We start from the raw sequence: 25,365 nt of genomic DNA, 5'->3' as shown, positions 1-25,365 counted from the left end.
ACATCTGTCCCCCACTTCACAGACTAAGCACCTGAGTTGGGGTTCCAGGCAGACAGCTCCATCCACTTGGGATACAAAGCCCGAAGTCCTCTTCTGAGGACAGGCTCCTAAAATTCTCCTTTAAAAGCAGTGATTAGGGCTTGCTCTTTTCTTTTTTAAAACTAAAACCCTAGAGAAGGAAGTGAAGGAAAGTAATACTAGTGCACCCTCTGTCTCTATTTATGTGCGCGCCACATTTTGCAGACCAGAGTTCAAGAATCATAGGTCAAAAAAAGAAAGCAAAGAGGAGACATGACTTGCCTACTGATTATGGCATTTACCAAGAACTCTTGGGTTCTGATACTGGTTCCCACCTTGTTTAACCATAACAGCTGAATGGAAAATGCATAAACTAGCAATAATCCTGGGAACAGCAATTGAAACCAAACACTGTCCCATCCTAAGTGAGTACCCTAAACGCTAAAGTGCAGAGTCATACTTCTTGTGCTGTCTCTTCCTGACTCTGATTCTTGCATTCATGGCCATATAGTTGGTATAGTTTCAACTGGCACAAGGGAAAGTGCTATCCATCCTAGAATCTGTGCTTGATTAGATAATCTCAGGCAAAAGATGACACAGAACCCAGGTTTTCCATTTCTTGTGTGACTTCTCTAATCGTTGGGCTACTACAGGGTTTTTCAACCTTTTTTGGTCGGAGTACCCCCGGTGGCCAGTCAAAAAGCAGGGAGTCCCCCAGCAGCTGGCCGATGATGGGGGGTGGGGTCCCCCACATAGCGGGCGACAGCAAAACCGGAAGTGCCACTGGCTTCTCTGTGGCTCTGCTGCATACCTCCTGGGGCCTTCCAAAGTACCCCCAGGGGTAGGCATACCCCCAGTTGAAAACCCCTGGGCTACTATATAAATGTAGTGAGTAACTTTCCTGGCTTGGATGTAAAATGTTTGTGCCCATCATTTTTAAAAGTCTGTAAAATAAGAAGTAAATAATGGATTAATGTAAGAGATATCTGGAAAGAAGTAATGATTAAAGTCTAGTTGTGACTTTTTTTTAACAGTAAATAAGACATGATGTAACATGCGTTTTGTGAGGAGTCTGTTATTGCTGGTAGGCTTTATGCATGCTGCTGGATTGATTAGACACTTTTCTGTATTGAATTCTCCTTGGAACTCATGCATCACTTTGCTTAGTTTCTGGATCCTAGAGAAAGCATAGCTGGGAGGTAGGTACTCAGACTTGGGCAGTTTGGGGCATATGGAGAAGCAGAAGTGCAGGCAGCTGGAGAATTGTCAAGCTGAAAAAGAAAGGATGTCATGAATTCTAGGTGTTTCTAGGGTTAGATGGCCTCCGAGAGAGGCAAGAGCTTGGGTTGAGGTTGTATATCAATTTTGGATTTAGGTGCCTGTGTCTTTTGAATCTAGTCCACATACCTTTTAGTGTGAGAGAGACTACAGTCATCAAATTTGCAAAATCCAGGATCATTAGTACTCAATACATCATGCTTGTTTCTGTCTGATTCATCTAACCCAGAGGTTCCCAAACTTTTTCTTATTGTGTACTCCCTTCCAGATTTACCAGCTGCTCATGTACCCCTACCAGGATATGTTTTCTATTTTAACCCCTTAAATGCCTATTTGTTATTGTTATGAAAATTAAGTCCACCATTACACAATTTCTGTTGCATACCCCCCAGAGATGTCTTGCATACTGGTACCCCAGGAGTATACGTACCACAGTTTAGGAACCCCTGATCTAACCCACTGTTGAAAGATTTTCTATGAGAACTACTATTCTTTTGTTTGGTCATCCTGAATTCATCCTGGAAATAATATGAAACTACTTGAAGGAGAAAGTTTGCTCAAAACTATAGCTTTTTCTTGAATATTATATAGAAAATAATTACATGTTTTCTGTTTTCTTAATATGAATAAGAGGAGGTTACACCTATGATTAAAATTACTTAAGCATTCAAATAGATACTCAACATTCAAATAGATACTCAACATGTTCTGTAGCCCACTTTTCCAACATAACTGCATCTGCACTGTGCCCTTTAGTGACATTGCTATAAAGTGTGATTTCCTCCCCCACCCCTCTCAAGCTGCTGTCATACACACATTCTCTCTCTCTCTCTCTCTCAGATAACAAAGCAATGATAGGTAGGCCAGGGCTTAATCATAGAAACATAGAACTGAAAGGGATCTGTAAGATCATCAAGTCCCGTCCCGTCCCTGTGTGGGCAGGAAGTTATTGGGCTCAGATGAGCCCGACAAGGTACCTGTCCAGGCTCGTCTTGAACACCTCCAAGGGGGATGACTGCACCACCTCTGCTGGGAGTGTGTTCCAGATTCTGGTTAGCCTTACAGAGAAGAATTTTTTTCTTATATCTAACCTGAATTTGCCCTCTATTAGTTTATGCCCATTGGTCCTCGTCCTACCTTGTGGTGCCCTCCTGAATAGTTGCTCTCCTAGTTCTTGATGCTCCCCCCTGACATACTTGTAGGTGGCTAGCAAGTTACCTCTCATAAGACGTACCCTCCATGCCCTTAACCAAATGGGTTGCCCTTCTTTGTGCCCTCTTCAGCTTATCCACATGCTTTGTTGAAGTGCGGTGCCCAGAACTGGGCACAGTACTCCAGCTGAGGCCTCTTCAACACCGAGTAGAGAGGGTAGAGTACCTCCCTGGATCTGTTGGCCACACAGCAGCTGATGCACGGCAGAGTTTTGTTTGCCCTATTGGCTGCCTCATTGCACTGTTGGCTCATAGTCATCTTCCAGTCAATCATGACCCCCAGGTCTCATTCAGTGCCAGCCAGTGGACCACCACCCATTGTATATTTGTGGTGGGGATTCTTCCTACCAAGGTGAAGGACTTTGTACTTCTCCCTGTTAAACCTCATCTAATTTCATTCCTCTGCCTCCAAGATTCAGCCCTCTAATAGGGCTCCTCTACCTCTAAGATTCAGTGATATATGGGTCTACAAAAACAGGCAAGCTAGAAAAGAAGTCATTATTTTAAGTAGTTACACTAAACAAGACACCCCAGAAGTTGATGTGGGTATGTATTTTGAGCATGATCCAAAGTCTGTTGAAATCAATGGGCTTCTTTCTCTTGACCCCAGTGGGCTCTGAATCAATACCTTTCTGTAGGTTTAAAACCTTACAAAGATAATTATAGCCATTTTCTGGAGGCTTAGGGGGAAAATGGAGAACATTTATTTTAGTAGGCTTTTTAGCACCCTCCTAGTCATTATAGTTCAGTTCTATAAATCCATCTCATGCATATAGAAGAAAACTTTCTTTTTAAAAGATAAGTTTGTGGTTGTTTTGGAAACTCCCTAAAATACAGCATAACATTTAGCATTTTCACAGGCTGATTCAAGGGTCTATTTAGGAGATGATGGAATAGAGAGAGAATTGCTTTTCAGAATATTGGATTGTTTTTGGTGGTTGGTGTATTGTCTTAGTGCCTAGGAGCTTTATTTGTAGACCAGGTCCCCAGTGTGCTAGATTTGGTACAAACACAGAAGGAAAAGGCCTTGTTTCTTTGCTTATTAACTGTGTTCTCTGTGGAGGTAAAGGGTACTTTATATAATATTTAATTCAGCTACTCAAATCTGGTATTGAAAGGAACAAGGAATTTAATTTCTAGTTTATTAATGGGCTATAGCCATTGAGCCAGAAAGCTTATTGTTAACTCTGCCAGTTGGATAATTCCATGAACATGCATCACATATTAAGTATAGTTTTGCTGTTTTAGAATAAAATACAGAAATATCATATGCATCGTTTACTACGTAACCATAAATCAAAAAGCACATTTTCCTAAATTCCATTTAACTTGGCCCTGCCACCTGAAATGTTTAGATGTTTTGTCCATTTTATTAAAATAATGTCAGTTCTTAAATATTGGATGAATTAGTTTTGTACTATAAAAGGTAATATTTTTACTTTATTAGGTTTAGTAGTGACATTTTTGCAGAGCACATTGAAGCAAATCTTCAAACTGTGACTTAATCATCTTTTTATGCATCATTTGCCACAAATATTGCAAAGGGTACAAATTTTGGATTTTTTGCACTGAGTTGACATTTGCATATAACAAGTACAACTATTGAAATAGGAAAGCTTCTTAGACCATATCAAATATGATCTTTATTCAGTAGACTTGGAAGTACTGGCATTCTAATAAGGCCTTCATCCTGCTCTGACTGACTTTAAAGGAGCAGAACCAAGCTCTATGTTACATTACATGCATACGCACAAAACCCTATATTATAAAAATGGTATTATGCTTTCAAAGGCAAGCACTCTGAAATTCCATCATATGGCATTATTTTGTTGCACCTAAGGATCATCTGTAGACTTGGACCTTTTAGATCACTGAGCAGACCTCTGCCTTCTGTAGGTTGTCAGCTTCATTGTGGACTGGTATAACAGGGAATGAAAGAGAAATTTTGCCAGTGGGTTTCACAAATGTTTGCTGACAGCAAGAGAACATTGCAAGAGGAATCTTGGGACACCTATACGTGTGCCTGACACCTGCTTTACATGCACTAATTAGTATGTGTTGGAGCAGACTCCAATTAATCAAGTCTGTTGGAGAATGCTAATTAGAACATTCCAGTATCTTTGTCGTGAACTGACCCTGCTGCCTTTTTGAAGCGTGGGAGACTGAATACACAAGATGCTGCAGGTGCTTTAATTAAACCGGTCTCTCTCCCTCCCTCCTTCTCTTCCCCCCTGAGCATATGTCAAGATGCCCTTGGGCTCTTTTTCAGGCCCTGGAGTGGAAGAGTTCCTGTATCACAGTATCATAGCAGGTAGGGTCAGAAGGGACCTAAACAGATCATCAAGTCCAACCCCCTGCCTTGGGCAGGAACAGATGTTGGGGTCATATGACCCCAGTCAGGTGTCTATCCAGCCTCCTCTTAAAGACCCCCAAGGTAGGAGTGAGCACCACTTCCCTTGGAAATTGGTTCCAGGCCCTAGCCGCCCTAACTGTAAAGTAATGTCTCCTGATGTCTAGCCTGAACCTGCTTTCTATCAACTTGTGGCTGTTATTCCTAGTTACCCCCTCCCCCCCACACCCCTTGGGGAAAAGAGCATCTATTCCCTGCTGATCCCCGCTGCTGAATTTGATGGCCACCAGATCCCCTCTCCATCTTCTCTTGTGAAGGCTGAATAGGTTCAGGACCCCTAGTCTTTCCTCGTAGGGCCTGCCCTGCTGCCCCCGATCATGTGAGTGGCTCTCCTCTGGACCCTCCCAATGCTGGCCACATCTCTCTTGAAGTGCAGCGCCCAAAACTGGATGCAGTACTCCAACTGCGGCCTGACCAATGCTGCCTAGAGTGGGAGGATCACCTCTCTGGACCTGCTTGTGATGCATCTGTGGATGCATGACAAGATGTGGTTAGCCTTACTAACAGCTTCCTCGCATTGGCAGGTCATGTTCAACCTGGAGTCAACAATGACTCCAAGATCCTTTCCCACCTCTGCTTATGAGAAGGGTGTTCCCTAGCCTGTAGGTATGCTGCTGGTTCCTTCTCCCTAGATGTCCATGTTTAATTCCATCCTATTCTTATCTGCCCATCTCTGCAACCTGTCCAGATCTAGCTGGATTCTGTACCTCCCTTCTGGCATGCCCACCTCACCCCACATCTTGGTGTCATCAGCAAACTTGGACAACGTGCTTTCCACCCCCTCTTCCGAGTCGTTGATAAAGATGTTGAATAATACAGGCCCAAAGCCCACCTGGTAACGCCAGCTCCATTGACCTCACCGATGCAGGCCTTGTGGCGCCATCCGCATCTACTCACTGGGAGAATAGAGGAGAATACCACCTGCTCCCCCATCTCCTTGAACTTGGTGCAGACTTTTCTGCCCCTCCTGTTAAAAATGTACCTATCTACTTCTTTCTTTGCTCCAACCCCATCTCCTTGGCCCAATCCCACTTTCCCTGCCACACCAGTTCTAGTGTCTATTCCTTAGATTTCACATCATTGTCTCTTTGCCAAGCCAGTCCTAGTCCTCACCCTGTCCCCTCACATCTCGTCTGAGTTCCCACTTCCCAGCCCTTATCTGGTCTCTCCTTCCCTGCCTGACTAGCTCTCATCTAATCTCCTTCCATTGGCCACTCCTTTATTATCAGTCTGTGCTTCAGTTCTTTCCAGTTCCTACTCCCAGTATCTCTGCTGGATGTAAAGGTACTTCCCTGCCTTACTTTAGATTCCTTTTTCAAAGCATATGGTGTGTTAGAGTTTTTAAATCAAAGGTTGTCAGATTGTGTGTGGGGGGGGGGGTTGATTGGGCAGAACATTCTATTGGTTTAGATTTGTTTTCAGAAATGACTGAATGATATTAGCCAAAATTATTTGTTAAAATTCAGGCAGGCACCCAAGCATCTGGAACTTTAGCTAAAATGGTTAAAACTTGGCAAAAGCTATAAGAAATTGAAAACAAGACTTTATGAAGGAAATGATCAGCCAGCATGGCACTACCAAGTCTGCCTATAATATGAATTTGATGTGCAGGCAATACAAATTTGTTTGAATATGGCAACTGGGACACAGTATCTATTATACCTTTTTGCCTTATTTTGCTTCATGCAAGTCTCATACAAGTTCCAAGTATAAGCTATTACGATAAATGTACTTTAAGATATAGTGATGTATACACATTTCTGCTTAATCTTGATCCTTTTAGTATTTCTCCTAGTTTATTGTAAATGTAGGCAGTCAGGTGGTGCTCAGAGCCATGATGGATATTAATTATTCTTCATTTTAACACATGCTTGACTTTTATTTACATAGCAAAGTTGTGTGTGTCTGTGTATGATTATATGAATGTATAAATACTGTAGGAATATAAAGATTTAAATCAAGGATAGGCAACCCCCTGGCATGCATGCCAGTTACTGGCATGTGCAGGCATTTTCCTTGGCATGCCAGGAGCTGTGCTGAGGAAATTATTGTAAAAAATTGTTTTTGAAGTTGCTGCTCTGGGCTCTCTCGGCAGCTGTGGCTGCTCCACCGCCATGGCAGGCACTGGGGGCAGGGTGAGGAGATCACAGGCAGGGACATGGCCCCGCTCACATGTCTGTGGTGGTGCTGACCTGCCACGGTGCTGGGAGCTTTTATGAAGCTCCCTCAGGTGTGGGGGAGAAGAAATGGCACTGAAACAGAACCCAGAGCTGACATTGAACTTGACAAGGTATTATGGGCTGCTGGCAGGGGCCCAAGTGCTTGCACCACACCTCTGGCCAAGGCAGGAGCTGGGGTTGGGGCTGGGGCCATGGCCATGGCAAACAGCCTGAGCCCAGCCACCATGCTGCGCAATAAGCCTCCCCGGCACCACCACTGGCGTCACCTCTGTCCCTGCCTGCCTGCCTGCATTGTTGGGGGGAGCAGAAGGGAAATTCTTTTTTTTTCTCTTCTCTTTTTTCTTTCTCTCCTCTTTTCTTTCTTTCCCTCTTTTTTTCTCTCTCTCTTCCCTTCCTTTGGTCTTTTTTTTCTTTCTCTTCTCTTTTTCTCTCTATCTTTCTCTTTCTCCACTTCCCCCCCCCCCATCACAACATGCTAAAGAAAAAAAGAATACACAAGAACGAAGGTAGTAGATGAAGTTTTATTTGTCCCCATGTTTAGAATTTTTAGAAAACCTGGTGTTTGCCATAAAAAACAAACCAAAACACCCTCCCCTCCCCCCAACATTTATGATTATTAACTGTATTACTATGCATTGCATCCTCCCCTGTACCTCCTGACCTGGTCTTATTTTTCTGGTATGCCAGCACTCCGGCACCTTACTAGGTAGACATTGTGGTTTTTTCAGCACTGCAGCCAAAAACATTGCCTATCCCTGATTTAACCATTAAAACCTCCCCTTTACCAACCATTTTAGTTAATTCCATTGCCATATATCAAAGATGACAAATACGTCTTAATTATTTAGAAATCAACTTACACTTTCTCTTTAATTTCTTTTTTTACACAATGCTTAAATGTATTATGTTTTCATGCATATGTCTGCTATTTTATTACTCCAGAAGGTAACTTTATTGCTGTAAGAGATTCGTTGCTCCTCTTAAACAGCAAGAGAGAATTCATACAGGTTTATAACCTTAAAATATTGCAATCTTTGATTTGATAGTAGATCTTGGAAAAAAATCCATTCCCCAAGGTAGAGAAATAACTTGTGCAGCAGCCTAAGCCATTGATTCACTACAACTTAAATTATTTCTTTTATCTGTTTTGTTTTGGGTTTTTTTTAATTGTGGGAGGGGGAGGGAGGGAGGGAGGGAGAGGTAGATGAACCAGCGGTAAAGGTATTGGCCTGGAACTTACAAGAATTGTGTTCGGTTCCCACTGAGGATGTCAGTGTGACTTAGAGCAAGCCACTTAGTCTCCTTCTGTGGGATCCATGGAGGAAGTGTGCATATTGCAGGTTCTACCCAGTTACTTGTAATCTGCATTTCCTCTAACCACTGCAAAAAGTATTGGCGTGATGCATAAGAAATAAAGGACCACTTATGTTTCCATTGGAAAAACATCCAGTCTTTAAGTGCTGAAGTGACTAACTTTAGTCGAGTAGATCAGGGGTGCCAAACATCCAGGCCACAGGCTAGATCTGGTCTACGGAACTGTTCCACATAACAGAAGTTGGGGATGTGGCAGGAGGGGTATGTCCTGCTGCAGAATTATGGGACACCAACAGCAGTGGAATGAGTGAGTGCTGTATGATGCCCCTGCCCACCTAGCTGCCACTTGGTCCGTTGTTGGACCCTCACCCTTGCAACCACTGGTAGCACAGATCTGGCCGTTTAAAGGTGTTAATCGCCTACCATTGTGATTTTAATTAAATGAACTGACTTGAGGGCAGAAATGTTTGGGGAGATAACAGTAAGTGTACAAAGAAAAGCTCTGATAATGCAGTTTATAAAAAGATATAGTAATAAGAAAGAGCTTGACACCCCTGTTGTAGGCACCTTCTTGTTGTATATCTTTGACTTCATGCTAGTGTTCGTAATCTACTTAGCAGCTGCAGTTGTGGTTTCCTATTGAAGAGTGAATAACATTGCAAATAAACCAAAATTCTACTGTTTACTCGCACAAATGATGTGTAGCTGTATTTCCAGTGATGGTTTCCTTTATATATGCACGTGTTACATTCATTTAATTGTCAGCAGTGTATAAAACATGGCAACAAACATTCTTGCTGTCTAAGGCTCAGTATTTCAGAATAATTACTTCATCATAGATGCCTGTTGAAAAAATAAAATGGTATATAGCAACTCCCCAACTATAAGGGGGATTTCAGTATAAAGTATTTTAGTACTTTTAAGAAGCAAAAGAGGTAGATGAGGAGAGCCACCTAACATTCTAGAAAAGTCAAGATCTCTGTGGCAAAAAGGATGAGAAACAAGACATCAACAGGTCACCTTTTGAGACCTGAATGTTTAATAAAAAGACTTTAAAAGCCCTTGTCAATAACTAGTATTGTCTTCAGGATGGTGAAATTCAAGGAATATCCTCAGTTTCACTAAATGTTAGTAAGGCCCTGTGCATCAGCAAGCAAGCAAGCAGCTTTTTTCATTCTTTTTTTCATTCTCTCTCTCTTTTTCTATTAAACATAAAAAATCTGTAGTAAATTGTCAGGACCCAGGGCAGCTGGCCAGCAGCTCTCCCTGACTCCCACCCGGGCAGATAAGGGTCCGGGGTCTTAGAAGGCCGTTAGGCGGGTACTTGTGATGCTTGAAGTGGAATTAATTAGATGGACGCTTATCGGTTGCAAAGCAAGATTATTTACTCACGCCGTCAAGGTGGTGAATAGCGGAGGTCAGAGATACTTGGTTAGTTACAGCTTAAGGTTCGAAGGTCGGTCTGCATAAACGTTCTTTGGTCGGGCAGATAAACGGAGAAAAAATTGGGCCGGCAGGTCGTTGATTTACGTCTGATAAGGTCGAGACGGGGGAGACTGACAAGCGATCAATTTGTCAGTTATTCTCATGCATAAGTTCAGAGGTTTTTTCAGGTGTGTGCACGGAGGTCTCCCGTTCTTCACGGAAGTGAAGACAGGTTTTATTTGTGTAATAGCCAATTGCTTTTTGCCACGTCATAAATTTAATTAGAATTGCCAACTATCTAGCGGTCTTCGCTAGGGTTTTCTCACAAGGTTACTCCCTGTTTTCTCTGACCAGTTATAATGATTTATGTACAGCACAGAAGGCTAAGTTTCATTTCATGTTAGTGTCGCAGTTATAAATTTCTTTTTGACATGCGCAGCAAAAAAAAAGCGGTCACTATCATTATTGTTAACCCTTAGTTAACCTAGTGCAGAAAAAAAACTGTTTTGAATGGTTTTACTTGTTTGTGACATGGGCACTACTTAATTTGGTTGTGACATGCCCCCTTGCCCATGGCACAGCAAGTTACATCATGTTTACGTACAGACCATTTTGTTCATCATTGTTAGTGTTTGGTAAGCGGGTGTATACAAAAGCAAAAAGCGTGGTTAACTTTGTTTTGAGATACTGTAAAATTTAACAACCAAAACAAACAAATACAACAATGGCTGTTATGATTCATGGTAAACACAAGATAATCAAAGACACCGACACTTGAATTAACTTAAACGCAGTAAACTGGAACCCTTGATTTTATATAATTTTTTCTAATTCGGTTTTTTAAGGTAATTGAGAGTGCGGTATCAGATTAATGCCCCCTATATGGAGGGTTTCTATAATTGTGGCTTATTATATTTGAGTTAAATTGTAGCTCTGAAAACACCAATTTTCGTACCGTCATTAGCGGCCTTTCTTCATTTCTTCTACTGTTACCTCTCTTCCCAAATCGCTCCTTTTCCTCTTTTTTAATGTACAGGTTCCTTTAGAACCTTACTACTTGCCCCCTTCCATCATCATCTCCCTCATCTCTTTCTCACGTCCCCTCAATTAATGCTTCTGTTTACACCCGACCTTTCTGCGACATCCCCCAAACCTTCAGACTATCAATGCTGTTCTTTCTTAATAATTCGGAGCTTTTCACTCAAAACATTATGATTTGGCTTCACTGCGTAAAGTTTCGAACAGGCTTTAAAACAAAACAAGTATGTACAAGATTATTAATAGGAAAAAGAAAAACCATAAAATGAGTCGTTAGTTATGTCTTTGGCCTAAAATGACAAAAGGTTTAGGACCGAGTTGGAGGTTTTGAAGTCAGCTCCGTTCACCGAGGAACCTGTTGGTAACAGCAGGAATAGAGCGACGACCCTGCTTGCGACATATGAGCAGGCGGCCATTGTGGCGTCGACCCGGGTGTGTTGCAGGTTGGTGCTTGGTGATTCTCATGATTGGGCAGTCACAGATTGCTTTTTCGTTACCGCTGGGCCTATAAGGGAACAAAACAAACGAACAGACAAACAAACAAACAAAACTAAAAAACAATAAAATTGTTTTTTGTATATCTACGAGCATAATGTCGTAGTGGTTGGAATAGTTTATAGATGCCCCCTTCGAGTAGTTGTTTGTTGGAGCAGGCTGCGCTGTTAGGCATGGATGCCTCTGGGGCCCGGACCAGTTGGCGGGATCGGTCGAGGTTGGTAGCCTAGTATATGTGCCAGTTGTTGTTGTTCCACATCTTCTAGGACGTGTAGCCGTTGTTTGGTAAGCGTGAAGTGGTTTAGGAGGAACCCAAACATGGCTTTTTCCTCTGGCGTCCTCTGGGGTGGCAGTTTTGATTCCTTTCGTGAGTTGAATTGGGAATGTTTTGGCTTTTGATGTTTGACTGGATATGCAGTAAGATAGCTTACGGCGACGGCTGCGTTTGCAGTTGTTGATTTTATAAGAGCTTGCAGCCATGGAAGTTGACTTAAAAGATTTTCTGCTGGCTGAGTAACGAGCAGGTTGAGGAGAAGGCGAAGGTTGATGGTATCCTTTTCTCCATAAATCTTCATGCATGCTTCGATGACGTCAAGGGTGGTGGTGGTGGTTGCACCCTCTGGGTTGGTTACTTGCTTGGTTATTGTTACAGGATGAGCAGCAGCTGTAGTTGTTACTGTGTCTGGTGGGAGGATCGAATTCTCGCTCGTTGCCCCCTCCCTGTGGGACGGAGGTGGGGCCGTTGGGAGCGATGTCATCTCAGGGGGCGGGCTTGCTGGGTGGAGTCCCACCTGTTCTTTTGTGGCTCTGCCCTTCTTTTTCAGGTTCTCCGGGCAGCTCATATTTTTCTCGGTGCCATTTTCTGGTGGCAACAGAGGGTTTTGGCACGCTGCCATCTCCGCAGCAGCTTTGCTGACTGTAGCTAACTGGGTTTTTAAGTTTGCATTTTCACGCAGTAGGAGTGACATTACATTAATCATCTTTTCTTTGTCCCACTCGGAGCTTGCCCACTCCTTTCCGACTCCCTCTTCTCCTCTCAGCGAGAAGTAGCCGCTGACGCGCCCTGACTCCGCTCCGCTCGCTTGGTGATAAATGAACATTGTTATGGTAGTTAAGTTGAGCATCAAAAAGAAATGCCAAAATTATGTCTCCTGTGCAACTTTAGTTCGGCCCTGTATAGTATATGCATTATTATTCAGTTGTTAATTACACAAACACATGGGATTTTTAGCACAAAATCTTTACATCCATCAGTGCACAGGATGGACAGTGTTTAATGAATGATCAGCTGTTCAGTATTTTGTTTTCTACCATTTGTTCATAGCATATCCCAAAACTTGTTAACTGCATACTGTTCAAACCCTGTTCTGCAGGCGGAATTATTAATTTCTCCATGGGCCTTTTTCTCATCACTATAGTACATGAGTATTTTATAAACATTGATTAATATATCTTCACAGATATATAATTGATATTTTATGGTTGGGAAACTGAGGCACAGACATTGAAGTGGGGAAAAAAATCCTTTGATTTTGTTTGTTTGTTTGGGGGTTTTTTTAGTTTTGGTTTTGGGGGTTTTTTTGGTACCCAGCCTGACCTGAGTATCTCTTGATTGTTTTCTTTTAATCACTTCACATTTTTATGACTGTTAAACACTTCAAACACAGCTTTCATTTTCTTCATTTGCTTTAGTAAATACTGAGTACTTTTTTGCAAAGCAGGCCTCAGGATCTCAAGTTGGACAAACAAAATGAGGAACATGCAATTAGTGACCATCCCAGAAAGGTTTGGTTTAAGTTGCACACATGAAATCTAAAGCAGAGGCAGAGAAATAATCCAGTCTGTTCAGTTCCTTTGAGCTCTCCTTTATCTTTATGCAGTTCCCTACTTCAGTCACTACATATCTTCTAAGTTCTGCAATAAATGATGTAGAAAGCCTTCTTCACTGCACACCGCTTGTTCAGTCCAGAGGAAGTTCATTCTAAATAATGCAGAAGTCTTATGGGAAAAGTTGTCTGATTTTTTCATCTAAGAATTCTATTTTGGAGTGTCTATACATATACAAGGCTTATTCCAGCATCTCCTGTTGTCTGAGTGCATTATATTTTTTTTTTTTTTTTTTTTTTTTACTATAGATTTTTGTATGCAATTCTCTAGGTTTTTAAAAGAGCAAACTGAAAAAGCAGAAATGTCTTTCTGTGGCATGATGTAGAGACCCATGTGTCTGCTTATAACAATTGTCACCCACTGAAGACTAGGCTAGAGAAACTGAGACACTGTCAGGGACTTCCATAGAAACTTGCTGATAACATAAGAATGGTAAGACTCGGATGTCTCGCAGGCTCTAGAGGAAAGTGTTTCCTCATGGACAAAGACTTCTGCCCCTTCTTCACTAAGCCTTGATTTGACCTCATCTGCCCTGTGTATTCTGACATTTAAGTTCTGCCTGACTCCTGCTGGTGAATCCTTGCCCAAGTTTTGTTCTCTTTGCCTAGCCAGTCCTAGCATTTTCTCCTCAAATGTCTTGTCCTGGTCTCTTATCCAGCCAGTTCTAGTCTATCACCTTCTAGCCTTGTTGGCCAAGCCTTAATGACCTCTCCTGACTCCTAGTTTTTCCCTGTCCTTCCATCCTTTTCAGCAAGTGGGGCTGACCTTTTATGCAGTGGGTTACCAACTACAGCATCAAGGAGTTGTGCGACACCTACATTTAATTTCCTCCTCAGGCAGAACCGTTGAATGTATTTGGTCCCATTGGCAGGCTCCAGCCTGTGGGGCTTCCTACAGACTGAATGTCCCATCTCCAGCTCCAGCCTCTAGGGCTTCTTGCAATGGCTGCCAGAGCTGCTGTGTTGGCAACAGCAGCCTAAAGTCACTGTCACTGCAGCTGCCAGAGCTGCTGTGCTGAAACAGCAGCCCCAGTGATGGTGGTTAAGCAGCAATGGCATTTAACTCATTTGCTGCTGGCACTGACGCTGAGGCTTCTTCACTGCTGGCAGCCTCATCAAGAAATCCTGCGGGCTGCATGATCCACTTGTGAGCACCCCTAACCCAGTGTTCGTCAGATCACATCCCCGCCTCCCAGCAGACAGCCTTAACTACCGAGCCCCAATAGATTTGGCCTGGAGCTGGGGGAGAGAAGGGATCTACTTTTCCCTGCTGTTGAAACCGAGGCATTGTGCAAAACATAGAAGGCACCGAAGTTCTTTATTGGATGCATCTTGAAGACCCTAGCCTAAAATTTTCCTTCAAATTACGCTGTTGTCCATTCTGAATTGAATGAATAAAGGGCACAGAATTCAAGAGCTAAATAGCAATGTTCTTGTTCCCTTTTTTCAGTTTTCATTGTATGATTTTATTTTTCATGTTCATATTCCATTTTAATGATAGACTTCTTTGGTTTTATTTACCTCTTTCTCCTTGGTTACATCAAGGAAAACCATTAGTTTTTTAGGTTTGTTTTGTGAAGCAGTACAATAAGAAATAGTTCGAGGCCAGTGCTAAATATATCTGGCTTTTTCTTAGGAGCTGATGTGATTTAGAAGAATGAGACCCAAGCTCATTAATTCCTAATGAGCTGCACCATATTGTAGGGTATCTTCCTAATTAGGTAAATCTTGGATAAATTATTTCTACTTTATTCAGTAAATGATGCAAGGTTCTGTAGAGTTTAATTAACTTTCTTTTAGTTGTCTCTTAGAAAGTGATCATTAAAAGATCTGGAGTTCACAAGATATAAGACATAAGCCAGGGTACAGACTAAAAACATAATTTCACTTTGGCCAAAGGGATAATAATGTAGTAGTTTCCCAAAATTTTTAATAGGTAAATTCTTGCTATTATTCCCCATTGGCAGTTCAGTTGCAAACTGCTTTACCCATTTTCACCTTGTAGAAAATAGAGAAGTTTGCTGAGAGTGGCTAACAGTGCATTAATGATATGGCCTTTAGGCTTCCGTTCTTTTGTTTTTCAAACTTTCATGCAGTAAGGATAGCAGGGAAACTACTAGAGCTGTTTCCTAGCACATGCCTAGATAAAACAATCTTGCTTACAGGCATAACCCTGCATAGTCAATGAAGTACTTTTACTCCTGAGAGTTGGTACAAAATCTTGCTGTTCAAAGAGCAGGTAACTTCAGCAGTATAAGACAGTGAAAGAAGATATCATCCAAAGCTTAATAAGATGTCAGAATTTCAAGACCAGTAATAAAAAGCAGTGCACGTGTACATTTATGGAAGCCTGCGCACAATAGTTATTAATATTGTGGTAGAATTAACTGCATTGTACAGTTTTAACAAAAGTATCAAAATTGCTCAAGCATGTAATGCTGTATCTGAAAGAAATTGTTCAATACCTGAAATAAATAGTTTGGAAAGGCTTTTTTCTTTCCCTTTTTGGAGTTAAGTGTGTAAAGTAACTGTAAATTAACATACAGTACCAACCCATGCTTGTACCCATGCTTGCTTAGCCCCGTGGTAAAGCCTAGCAATAAGTCTGCATTGCAATTCTGTCTTGTGTATGTAAAATCAATATTACTAAATACACTAACTCTGTGATGGCTCATGCACTCAAAATTAACTGTTGCTCACAATATGAGCACTATACAGATGCAGATTTCAGACTTGAGCTGTTTTTCCTGAAGCCATGTCTTTCGAGCCCAAAGATCAGAAAATTTTCCTCCATTCCTGCAAATGCTTATGCACATGAGTAGTACTTAAGTCGATTGCCAATTCATGTACGTTTGCCAGATTGGGGTTTTATTTATCTGGGATTTTTTATTTCAGAAGATTGTGGCATCTGGATTCTGAGCAATGTTAACAAAACCAAGTACTCATTGCATGTGACATTTAAAGTTTCAAAAAATGTTTGCAAGGCAGTAGTTACTTCCATGAACATTTTGAGTGCTGTATTCCTTGGTATTATTGGAGCTAATGTTACTGAACTCTTTATACAGTTGACCTAGCTTGAATATTTTTTTTTTCTGGATAGTACAAATAATTATATCTAATCAGCTATTCAATGCTACACTTGTTCTGTTTTCATATTGTATAATAGGCTTCAAGTAAACAGTTATTTATTTGATGATCCTATGAATTTGAATAAGTTTTTCTCATAAGTATTCTTTATACAAGGCTAAACTAAAATTACAGTTTGAATATTCACAATAGTAGTTTCCACTTTGTTCTCTGTCTTTAAAATAAATTTGTTATATTTTTGTTTTCTTTAGTTCAAAGTTCCTGCAGCTACAAGTGCCATTATAACAAATGGTAAGAGTATAGTTGTTATACTGTAGTGTCAGTTAAACTGTATTGCAGAAGGGTCTCAGCACCATTTTTTTTCCTGTAATATGTACAGCTTCAGAAGGTGATGAATTGTCTGATCCTCAAAGTTCATTCTGGGCTTTTGATTACATGAGATTGTAGACTTCCAACATGGGGTTTATCACCAATATTTTATTACTATTTGAATGGTTGTATACTACAATATATCTTGCATTTCATTGTGCTGAAGATTTTAATCATCTGGTGCTGCAGTAAATAAAACTGGTCATAGGTTTTGACAATGGCAAATCAGTGCTTAAAGCACTGGGATTTAATAACCAGTGCAATGTATTTTTAGAACCTTAAATATTTTGCCCTCATTTTGCTGCTGCATGTTCACACTAGTAGATAGTGTATTTTTGTTTTTTTAGCAAAAATTTTAAAAAAGGTTGTGTTTTAACTTTTTTGTAGATGGAATAGGAATCAACCCTGCACAGACAGCAGGTGAGTAGTGATTTGTGAAGTCTAATTGAAGAAATTATTTCCATTCTATGCCCAACTGATGTAGAGCACTGGCATTGATTTATGTTTTCATGGAGGTAATCTGAATTTTAATATCTTTTCAAAAGAGAATGTAGAAATACTAAACAATGGTTGAAAGCTACGTCTAAAGCCTTCAGAGCATTATGCAAAGACATACATTTATTTGAGAACACATAATTACTATTCATAATTTTTTATTTAGATCTGTCTGAATATTCTGGGTCTTGTTATTTAATGCAATAGAAAAATGGTTCCAGGTTATATTTATAATTAAATAAATAATGAAGCAACACAAGCTATGGTTCCAAATTGTCCATTTTATATCATCCAACAATATTACTGCTTGAACAGCCCTTCTAAGAAAACGTTTTGCATTGGCATATCTCCTTGTAGTGGTATTTTTCTTCTCTTAATACAAAACTGACATAAAGATGATGAATTTGTCAGAGGTGCAGTCTTAATATTAACTATTTTTCATTTGCTTTCACTGATCTGATTGCAATAAAATCCTAGTTTTATGGAAAACTGGAAGGAAACTGGATACTTTTTATTACCAAAATGAGACTGAAGCACAAACAAAATTTCACTTAAAACATGTTCTTCTGAGCAATGAACAAAGAAGAAAACCATGAAAAGCCCTTACACAAGCAAATGTTTATTTTGGAATATGTAGATAAAATGACAAAGCAGTGCTTTGCAAGTAAACTTCTTTTTTTTCCCTCTCTCTCTTACTTTAAAGATCTTAATCTGTTTGGCAACCTGCTAGTCTGTGGTTGTGGACAGATTAAACAATTATACCACTCTAAAAAGGAGAGAGGATAAGCTTTAAATGCATGTCATCTGATCATTGTCTCCTCGTGTCCCTCAGTAAGTGAAGCTGAAGTGGGGGAGTTTGCATTGGAATGAACCAGGTGCTAAATTATTGTAGTTTAGCTTCTATTTGTTGGAGGATAGAGTGGACAAATGAAATGCAACAGATCAGCTTGCAAAGCCATTAAGTTTTCCTCTTTCCTTTTCAGTCAGTTCAGATATTTCAACTGTCTGTATGTTATTCAGTCTACACTGTTAAAACTTAGTCTGTTTTGCAAAATAGAAAATAAATAAATGGGACATAGCAGGCAGTCCATGCATAATTCTGGGAAGACCTAAATTATTTTATATTTACAGCATCTCTGCTTTGATTTGTTTCTTTTTTATCTTCATTTTTATGTTATCTTTAAAATTATACTGAAATAATTTAAATCATATTGTTAACTGATGAGTTTAATGTGTAACCTTGTACCAGGCATTTTTCTTTTAAATTGTGAAGTACTTATTAGACGGTGCAAATGTAGGAGGAAAAATAATTTTTATGAAACATGTAATCAATTACTGATGAATAAGAAGGATTATTTCTAAAGAATTTAAAATTCTTACATGATTATAATAATGTCCTTCTTTAAAAGAGACATAGGTTGTAAGTAAATCTTGAACAGCTCTTATGACATGTACATTACTTAACCTACAGATGACCAACTTTCTTTCTTTTTTTTTTTGTGTTCAGGAAATGTTTTCCTAAAGCATGGTTCAGAACTACGGCTTATTCCCAGAGATCGTGTTGGAAGCTGTTAGCAACTACTGATAGCATCATGCTAATGAGTTAATTGTCATATTTATTTTGAAAGTCTACAGTACAACTAAAGAATTTGCCTTTTTAAAGTTATGTAAAATCACTTCCTGGGTTTAAATATATTAATTGAAATATAATTTACATTACCTTTCCCTGAACCTTCCTCAAGTTGTAGAAGAATGGTTTGATTTAATGCTATATTCTTGGAAAGAAGATGGATGTCTTAGGACATGTTATTGAAAGCAAAATGATAGACCTTGACAATGGAAACATCCAATAGCTATCAATAGATAAATAACAGAACCCCTTATTGTGGGGGTTAGTTTTGTAGAAGGAGAAGCTGTGCAGGATTTTCAGGGAAGAAAACATGTAGGAGAAAAAAAATTCACTACTGAAAAACCTAAAAGCATCATTTTACACTATGAATTATGCATTCTGTATATTTGCAGAATCTAAGGCATTTTGCTCCACAGTTAAATATTTCAGTTCAAATAGAATGGAAACTTCAAATTGCCCTATTACTGAAATATGTAGACAACATCTAAATGCTGTAAATATTTGGTATAATTTAAGATACTGAAAAATATTTAGTTAAAACATTTACTTTTGTTAAATCTTTAGTTGAGCTTTATTGGTCAAACAAATCTTAATTTTTTTTTACTGAAACTGAATTTAATATAACTTAATAAAGTGCCATCAGCCCAAACATGTTGCTAACTCAGAGATACTGGGGATCCTATGAACTATGTTGATATGTCACATTCCTTTATTAGCAAGCTAATATTGTCTCTGTGTAAAAGTCTTAGTTTCTTTCTTATGTTACAGGGGAAAGTATTTGAATCACTTGTGTGCATGTATTAAGCATTTTTTATAAATTATCACAAGGTAAATTGTTAATAACTGTGGACCCTTATAAGAGAAACTAGTGCAACTTATTTTTAACGAGTAAAAATATTCTGTAAGGTATTAGGCATTTTGTCAGATAAATTGCATTTTATCTACCCGTAAAACTGAGGTTACAGAAAGTCAGACAGTAAACTGTAATGCTTGGTAAAACAAGTATTTGTCCTAATGTCTTTAGCCCATGAGCCAAAAGAGACCTAGAAAGGATTCAAAAGGTTGGTATTATAGGGTCTTTTGAGTCTCCCTTCCGAGTGAAGATCTGCATGTGGAGGCTCCCGTATCTGAAAGGGGTGTTTTGGGCCTGTGAATTTTTCAGCTGTATCTTAAAGCAGTAGTTTTATTTTTGTTTCTCTTATCAGAAAAAAAAAAACAAAAAACCCCAATATTTGGGGAACAAAGAGCAAAAAGGATTGTGAGCAAAAAGGATTTGGGGGGGGAGGTTGAGGCATTTTATGTTCCTTTACTTACTTGCCTAATTAGATTGTGGCAATAAATTAGAAATTGTGCCCTTTGACCTTTTAATCAACATACTGTGAAATTTATTTTAAACCAAGAATGAACAATGAATTGTAAAGCATGATGATTTAAGGGCAAAGGGCATAGTTTCTATTAATCCATTGCCACAGTATAATTGGAATGAACAGAATTAATTGCTTCTAATTATTGTCTGCAAGACTGTTTAGCTGGATAACTGCTGGGGGACTATCCGGGCCACAGAATATAACATAGGGTTGAAATTTTATTTTTCTGTACAAAGGTACAATACTTCTTTGCAAAGCAAAGTAAATTCCAGTGTACTTTGGAAGTCTCTGTGATATTTTGATGTTTAATATAAAAGCCAGATAGCTAAAAGTAATTTTGACTCAAGAAGTCTATGGGCCAACGAGAGGCAAAGCACTGCTCGACCTGGTGCTGGCTACTGGGGAGGACCTAGTCGGCGACCTAGTGATCGATGAGAAGCTGGGTGACAGCGACCACGAGCTGATCACCTTCACCATCCGCCAAAAAGCTGGCAAGTCGGTCAGCAACACGCAAGTCCTTGACTTCAGGAAAGCCGACTTTGACAAGCTCAGGAGGCTTGTCAGTGAGGCCCTAAGGGACCATGACCACAGGGAGAGGGGAGTTCAAGAAGAGTGGTTGCTCCTCAAGGGAGCGATCCTCAATGCACAAACTAAGTCTATTCCATCTCGGAGGAAAGGCAGCAAGAGGGCACAGCAGTCCCCCTGGCTCTCCAGGGACCTAGCAGACCTCCTGAGGCTAAAAAGAAAGGCCTACAAAGGATGGAGGATGGGAGTCACCTCCAAGGAGGATTATTCTGCACTGGTCCGGTCCTGTAGGGAGCATACCAGGAAAGCCAAGGCTGCAACTGAACTCCAGCTAGCTTTGAGCATCAAGGACAATAAAAAGTCCTTTTTCAGATATGTGGGGAGCCGGAGGAAAAGCAGGGGCAACGTTGGACCCCTGCTGAACCAGATGGGGCAACTGACAACTGACGCCCAGGAAAAAGCCAACCTATTAAATAGGTACTTTGCGTCGGTCTTTCATCAGCCCCATGGGACGCCCGTGCCTGCTACGGGGCCGGGAAGTCCGGGTGAGGGTGATCCCCTGCCCTCCATTAATGCTGACTTTGTGAAGGAACATCTTGAGAAGCTGGATACCTTCAAGTCAGCCGGCCCTGACAATCTTCACCCCAGGGTACTCAAGGAGCTGGCGAGCATCATAGCCCAGCCTCTAGCGCGGATCTTTGAAAACTCTTGGCGCTCTGGTGTAGTGCCCGAAGACTGGAAGAAGGCCAACGTGGTGCCTATCTTCAAGAAAGGGAGGAAAGTGGATCCGGCTAACTATAGGCCCATCAGCCTGACTTCTATCCCGGGGAAGATCTTAGAAAAGTTTATTAAGGAGGCCATCCTTAATGGACTGGCCGACGCCAACATCTTAAGGGATAGCCAGCACGGGTTTGTTGCGGGTAGGTCTTGCTTGACCAATCTCATTTCCTTCTACGACCAGGTGACCTATCACCTGGACAAGGGAGATGAGATTGATGTCATATATCTTGACTTCAGAAAAGCCTTCGATCTGGTGTCCCATGATCGTCTCTTGGAGAAACTGGCCAATTGTCGCCTTGGGTCCCCCACGATCCACTGGCTGGAAAATTGGCTCCGGGGTCGGACCCAGAGGGTAGTAATTGATGGAAGTCACTCATCGTGGTGTCCTGTGACCAGTGGGGTCCCCCAGGGCTCTGTCCTTGGACCCATACTGTTCAACATCTTCATTAACGATGTGGACATTGGAGTCAGAAGCGGACTGGCCAAGTTCGCCGATGACACCAAACTTTGGGGCAAAGCATCCACGCCAGAAGACAGGCGGGTGATCCAGGCTGACCTGGACAGGCTCAGCAAGTGGGCGGATGAGAATCTGATGGTGTTCAGTCCGATAAATGCAAGGTTCTCCACCTTGGGAAGAAAAACCCGCAGCACCCTTATAGGCTCGGCAGTGCTATGTTGGTTAGCACTATGGAAGAAAGAGACTTGGGGGTCATCATTGACCACAAGATGAACATGAGCCTGCAATGCGATGCTGCGGCTAGTAAAGTGACCAAAACGCTGGCTTGCATCCATAGATGCTTCTCAAGCAAATCCCGGGACGTCATTCTCCCCCTGTACTCGGCCTTAGTGAGGCCGCAGCTGGAGTACTGTGTCCAGTTTTGGGCTCCACAATTCAAAAAGGATGTGGAGAAGCTTGAGAGAGTCCAGAGAAGAGCCACGCGCATGATCAGGGGTCAGGGAAGCAGACCCTACGATGACAGGCTGAGAGCCCTGGGGCTCTTTAGCCTGGAAAAGCGCAGGCTCAGGGGTGATCTGATGGCCACCTACAAGTTTATCAGGGGTGATCACCAGTATCTAGGGGAACGTTTGTTCACCAGAGCGCCCCAAGGGATGACGAGGACAAATAGTCACAAACTACTACAAGATCGTTTCAGGCTGGACATAAGGAAGAATTTCTTTACTGTCCGAGCCCCCAAGGTCTGGAACAGCCTGCCGCCGGAGGTTGTTCAAGCGCCTTCATTGAACACCTTCAAGATGAAACTGGATGCTTATCTTGCTGGGATCCTATGACCCCAGCTGACGTCCTGCCTTTTGGGCGGGGGGCTGGACTCGATGATCTTCCGAGGTCCCTTCCAGCCCTAATGTCTATGAAATCTATGAAATTTCAATTATAAATATGCTCAAGACATTCACTGGTATACAGTAAAAGAGGGGATTGACATTTCAAGTTGTAAGTAAAAAAAATTAAATAATGTGGAAAGGATCCCACCAATGTAAAAAAATAAAGGATCTACTTTGTGAATATTATGTACTGCCTCAGCATGTTGTCTGTTGTATGGACGTAACACTCTTCACTGTTTAAAACAACTACTGTGCATCGGTTGTAAAAGGTTTGTACTTGCAGACTGATTTCAAGCGGCTTTCCGGTTTATCTTGCGAACACTGTGTGTGATGCTGGCTGTAAGGGAGAAAGCAAAAACACATATAAGGCCAAACTTCTAAGGGATCAACCTCCACAAACTGGGTGAGAGTTTTCAAAAGACCTTGGTACTCAGCAGATCCTACTGCAGCATCTCTGGACTGATTTTTAAAGAGTACTTTTGAAAATTGACTCCACTTAGGGTGCTGACCTCTTCCAAAAACTAGACTTTAGGGTAAAGCCAAAGGAGTAAACTAAAATGACTACCATTGGTTTAACTAGCCTTTAAACATTTGGCAAACAGACACATGATGTGAATTCTTGGACTGATGTTTCTTTGCATAGAACTAACATTTTTTGCCATAGAAAAGTATTCCTAACATTCATATTCTTAAATTCTAAAGAAACTTATATGGGAAATACTGGGCACATTTTAGCACCTGCTGTTAGCTTTATTGTCAGCAGAGCTAAAGCTACTAATGTTCATAGTCCTCATTGTCTCTGCCTTTTTCACCAGTGTGTTCTCACTTCATAGGGTCCAACTACCACTAAAAACCTGTTCAGTCTTCTGAGAGAAAAAGACCTTTGAGCCTCATGCTCCTTTTGCTAGAAAATCACAAAAAATCTGGGACTACAGCTCTCCGTGTTCAGAGGTTAGACATGTTTTCAACACCAACTTCCCTCTGCCAGTCCAAGAAATAAAAGATAGTCAGGATGACAGAAGCAACTTGTGCTGGTAAGAGTAATGAATGACAGTGACTGAAGGTTTTGGATACAGATCAGTCCTTCATGTGGCAATGTGCAGATAGCAGTCAAAGTGAACCAACATAGTGGGACAAGATGAAACTCAGTCCTTGAATTTGTCTTAAGATCCCATTTCAGCAATATTGACATTAGCTATATGCTAATGGGTGAAATTCATCCTATTAACTGGGACTGCCTAAGACCTACATCATATTTTTGTGGACTTAAATATAACACCCATGTAAAGACAAGCAACAGAAAAAGGACTGCATACTGCAATGATGAGTTTATCCACTGCTACCCTTAAGAAGAAGCAGGTTCAATCATTGCTTTTAAAAATATACCCTAGCATTGCCCTACCTACCCACTAGTGTTTGAACATGTATTCATATAGCACAGGATACAAAGCTCCCAGAGCTCAGTTTGAAGTACTAGAGGAACTTGTATAGATTAGGGAAAATTTGCTATTCCTGCACCATATGAGTTCACCTATTTCAGCTTGCTGGTAGCAGGTTTCATCAGTTCTTGCAGTCAGCTTTGACATTTCATATTCTTAATGTATTTGTCTGTAAGCAAGAAATAATACAGGCTGGTATTCGAGAAAAGAACTAAATTCCTTTTAAGAATTTCTGCTTATATACTTTGCTTCTTCCCACAGTGGTTAAAAAACCCCTGGAAGGATAGTTTAAAGAGATCTAAAATACATAACCACTCTATTACAAAGCCTAGTTGCTACACAGCCCTCTTTATTAGGATGAAGCAGCTCTCAAAGAGGAGTACTAGAAACCGGACTGATGCTGCAGTTCTCCATGGAAATAAATTGGAGGAATTCTCTGGCCCAGGCTATGGGAGAACAACAGAAGTGCTATGTAATCATCGTTACCAGCCTTGGGGCAGGACTTTCTCGCCAAGAGACGCAGTTTATGGATTGAAACAGTAGTGGATCCACTAGCCTTGTCCTAAAATAATCTATTCATGAACAAGCAGGGACATCTTGCAGAGATAAGCTTGGTGGTAGGAACAGGGTGCTGACCCTGAAATCAATGCCCCTCCAATCCCAGACAGGTTGACAAGCAGTTTTTCCACTGTGCCTGGAATTGTCTGTGCCCATGGACAGAATGGAAAGGTTTTTCCCTATGGGATTCTGTGTCGAAGACTGAATATTAACTGAAGGATGTGGTGTCTGCATTTTCTATGGAAGGCTCGGAGAGGGTTGAAGGTTAATACAATGTTCCTTGGACATAAGGAAGAATTTCTTTACTGTCCGAGCCCCCAAGGTCTGGAACAGACTGTCACCGGAGGTTGTTCAAGCGCCCACATTGAACACCTTCAAGATGAAACTGGATGCTTATCTTGCTGGGATCCTATGACCCCAGCTGACTTCCTGCCCTCTGGGCGGGGGGCTGGACTCGATTATCTTCCGAGGTCCCTTCCAGCCCTAATGTCTATGAAATCTATGAAACAATTGTAAGAT

General features: G+C 41.1%; 1 protein-coding gene across 1 annotated transcript in view; it reads left to right on the top strand.

Annotated features, from left to right (window-relative positions):
* The window catches only part of UFM1 (ubiquitin fold modifier 1), a 31,768-nt gene extending 11,230 nt beyond the window's left edge, over positions 1–20,538 (top strand). The window contains exons 4-6 of the mRNA XM_006271526.4: positions 16,594–16,633; positions 17,099–17,131; positions 18,714–20,538. Of these exons, the coding sequence (XP_006271588.1) occupies positions 16,594–16,633; positions 17,099–17,131; positions 18,714–18,781 (141 nt within the window). The 3' untranslated portion in view covers positions 18,782–20,538. The remainder of the gene's footprint in view (positions 1–16,593; positions 16,634–17,098; positions 17,132–18,713) is intronic.
* The last annotated feature ends 4,827 nt before the right edge of the window (positions 20,539–25,365 follow it).

This window comes from Alligator mississippiensis, chromosome 1 (assembly GCF_030867095.1).
Source record: "Alligator mississippiensis isolate rAllMis1 chromosome 1, rAllMis1, whole genome shotgun sequence".
In the NCBI taxonomy this organism is placed as follows: domain Eukaryota; kingdom Metazoa; phylum Chordata; order Crocodylia; family Alligatoridae; genus Alligator; species Alligator mississippiensis.
Note: the sequence above shows the minus strand (reverse complement) of the source record. Positions and strands in the feature narration are given on the sequence as shown.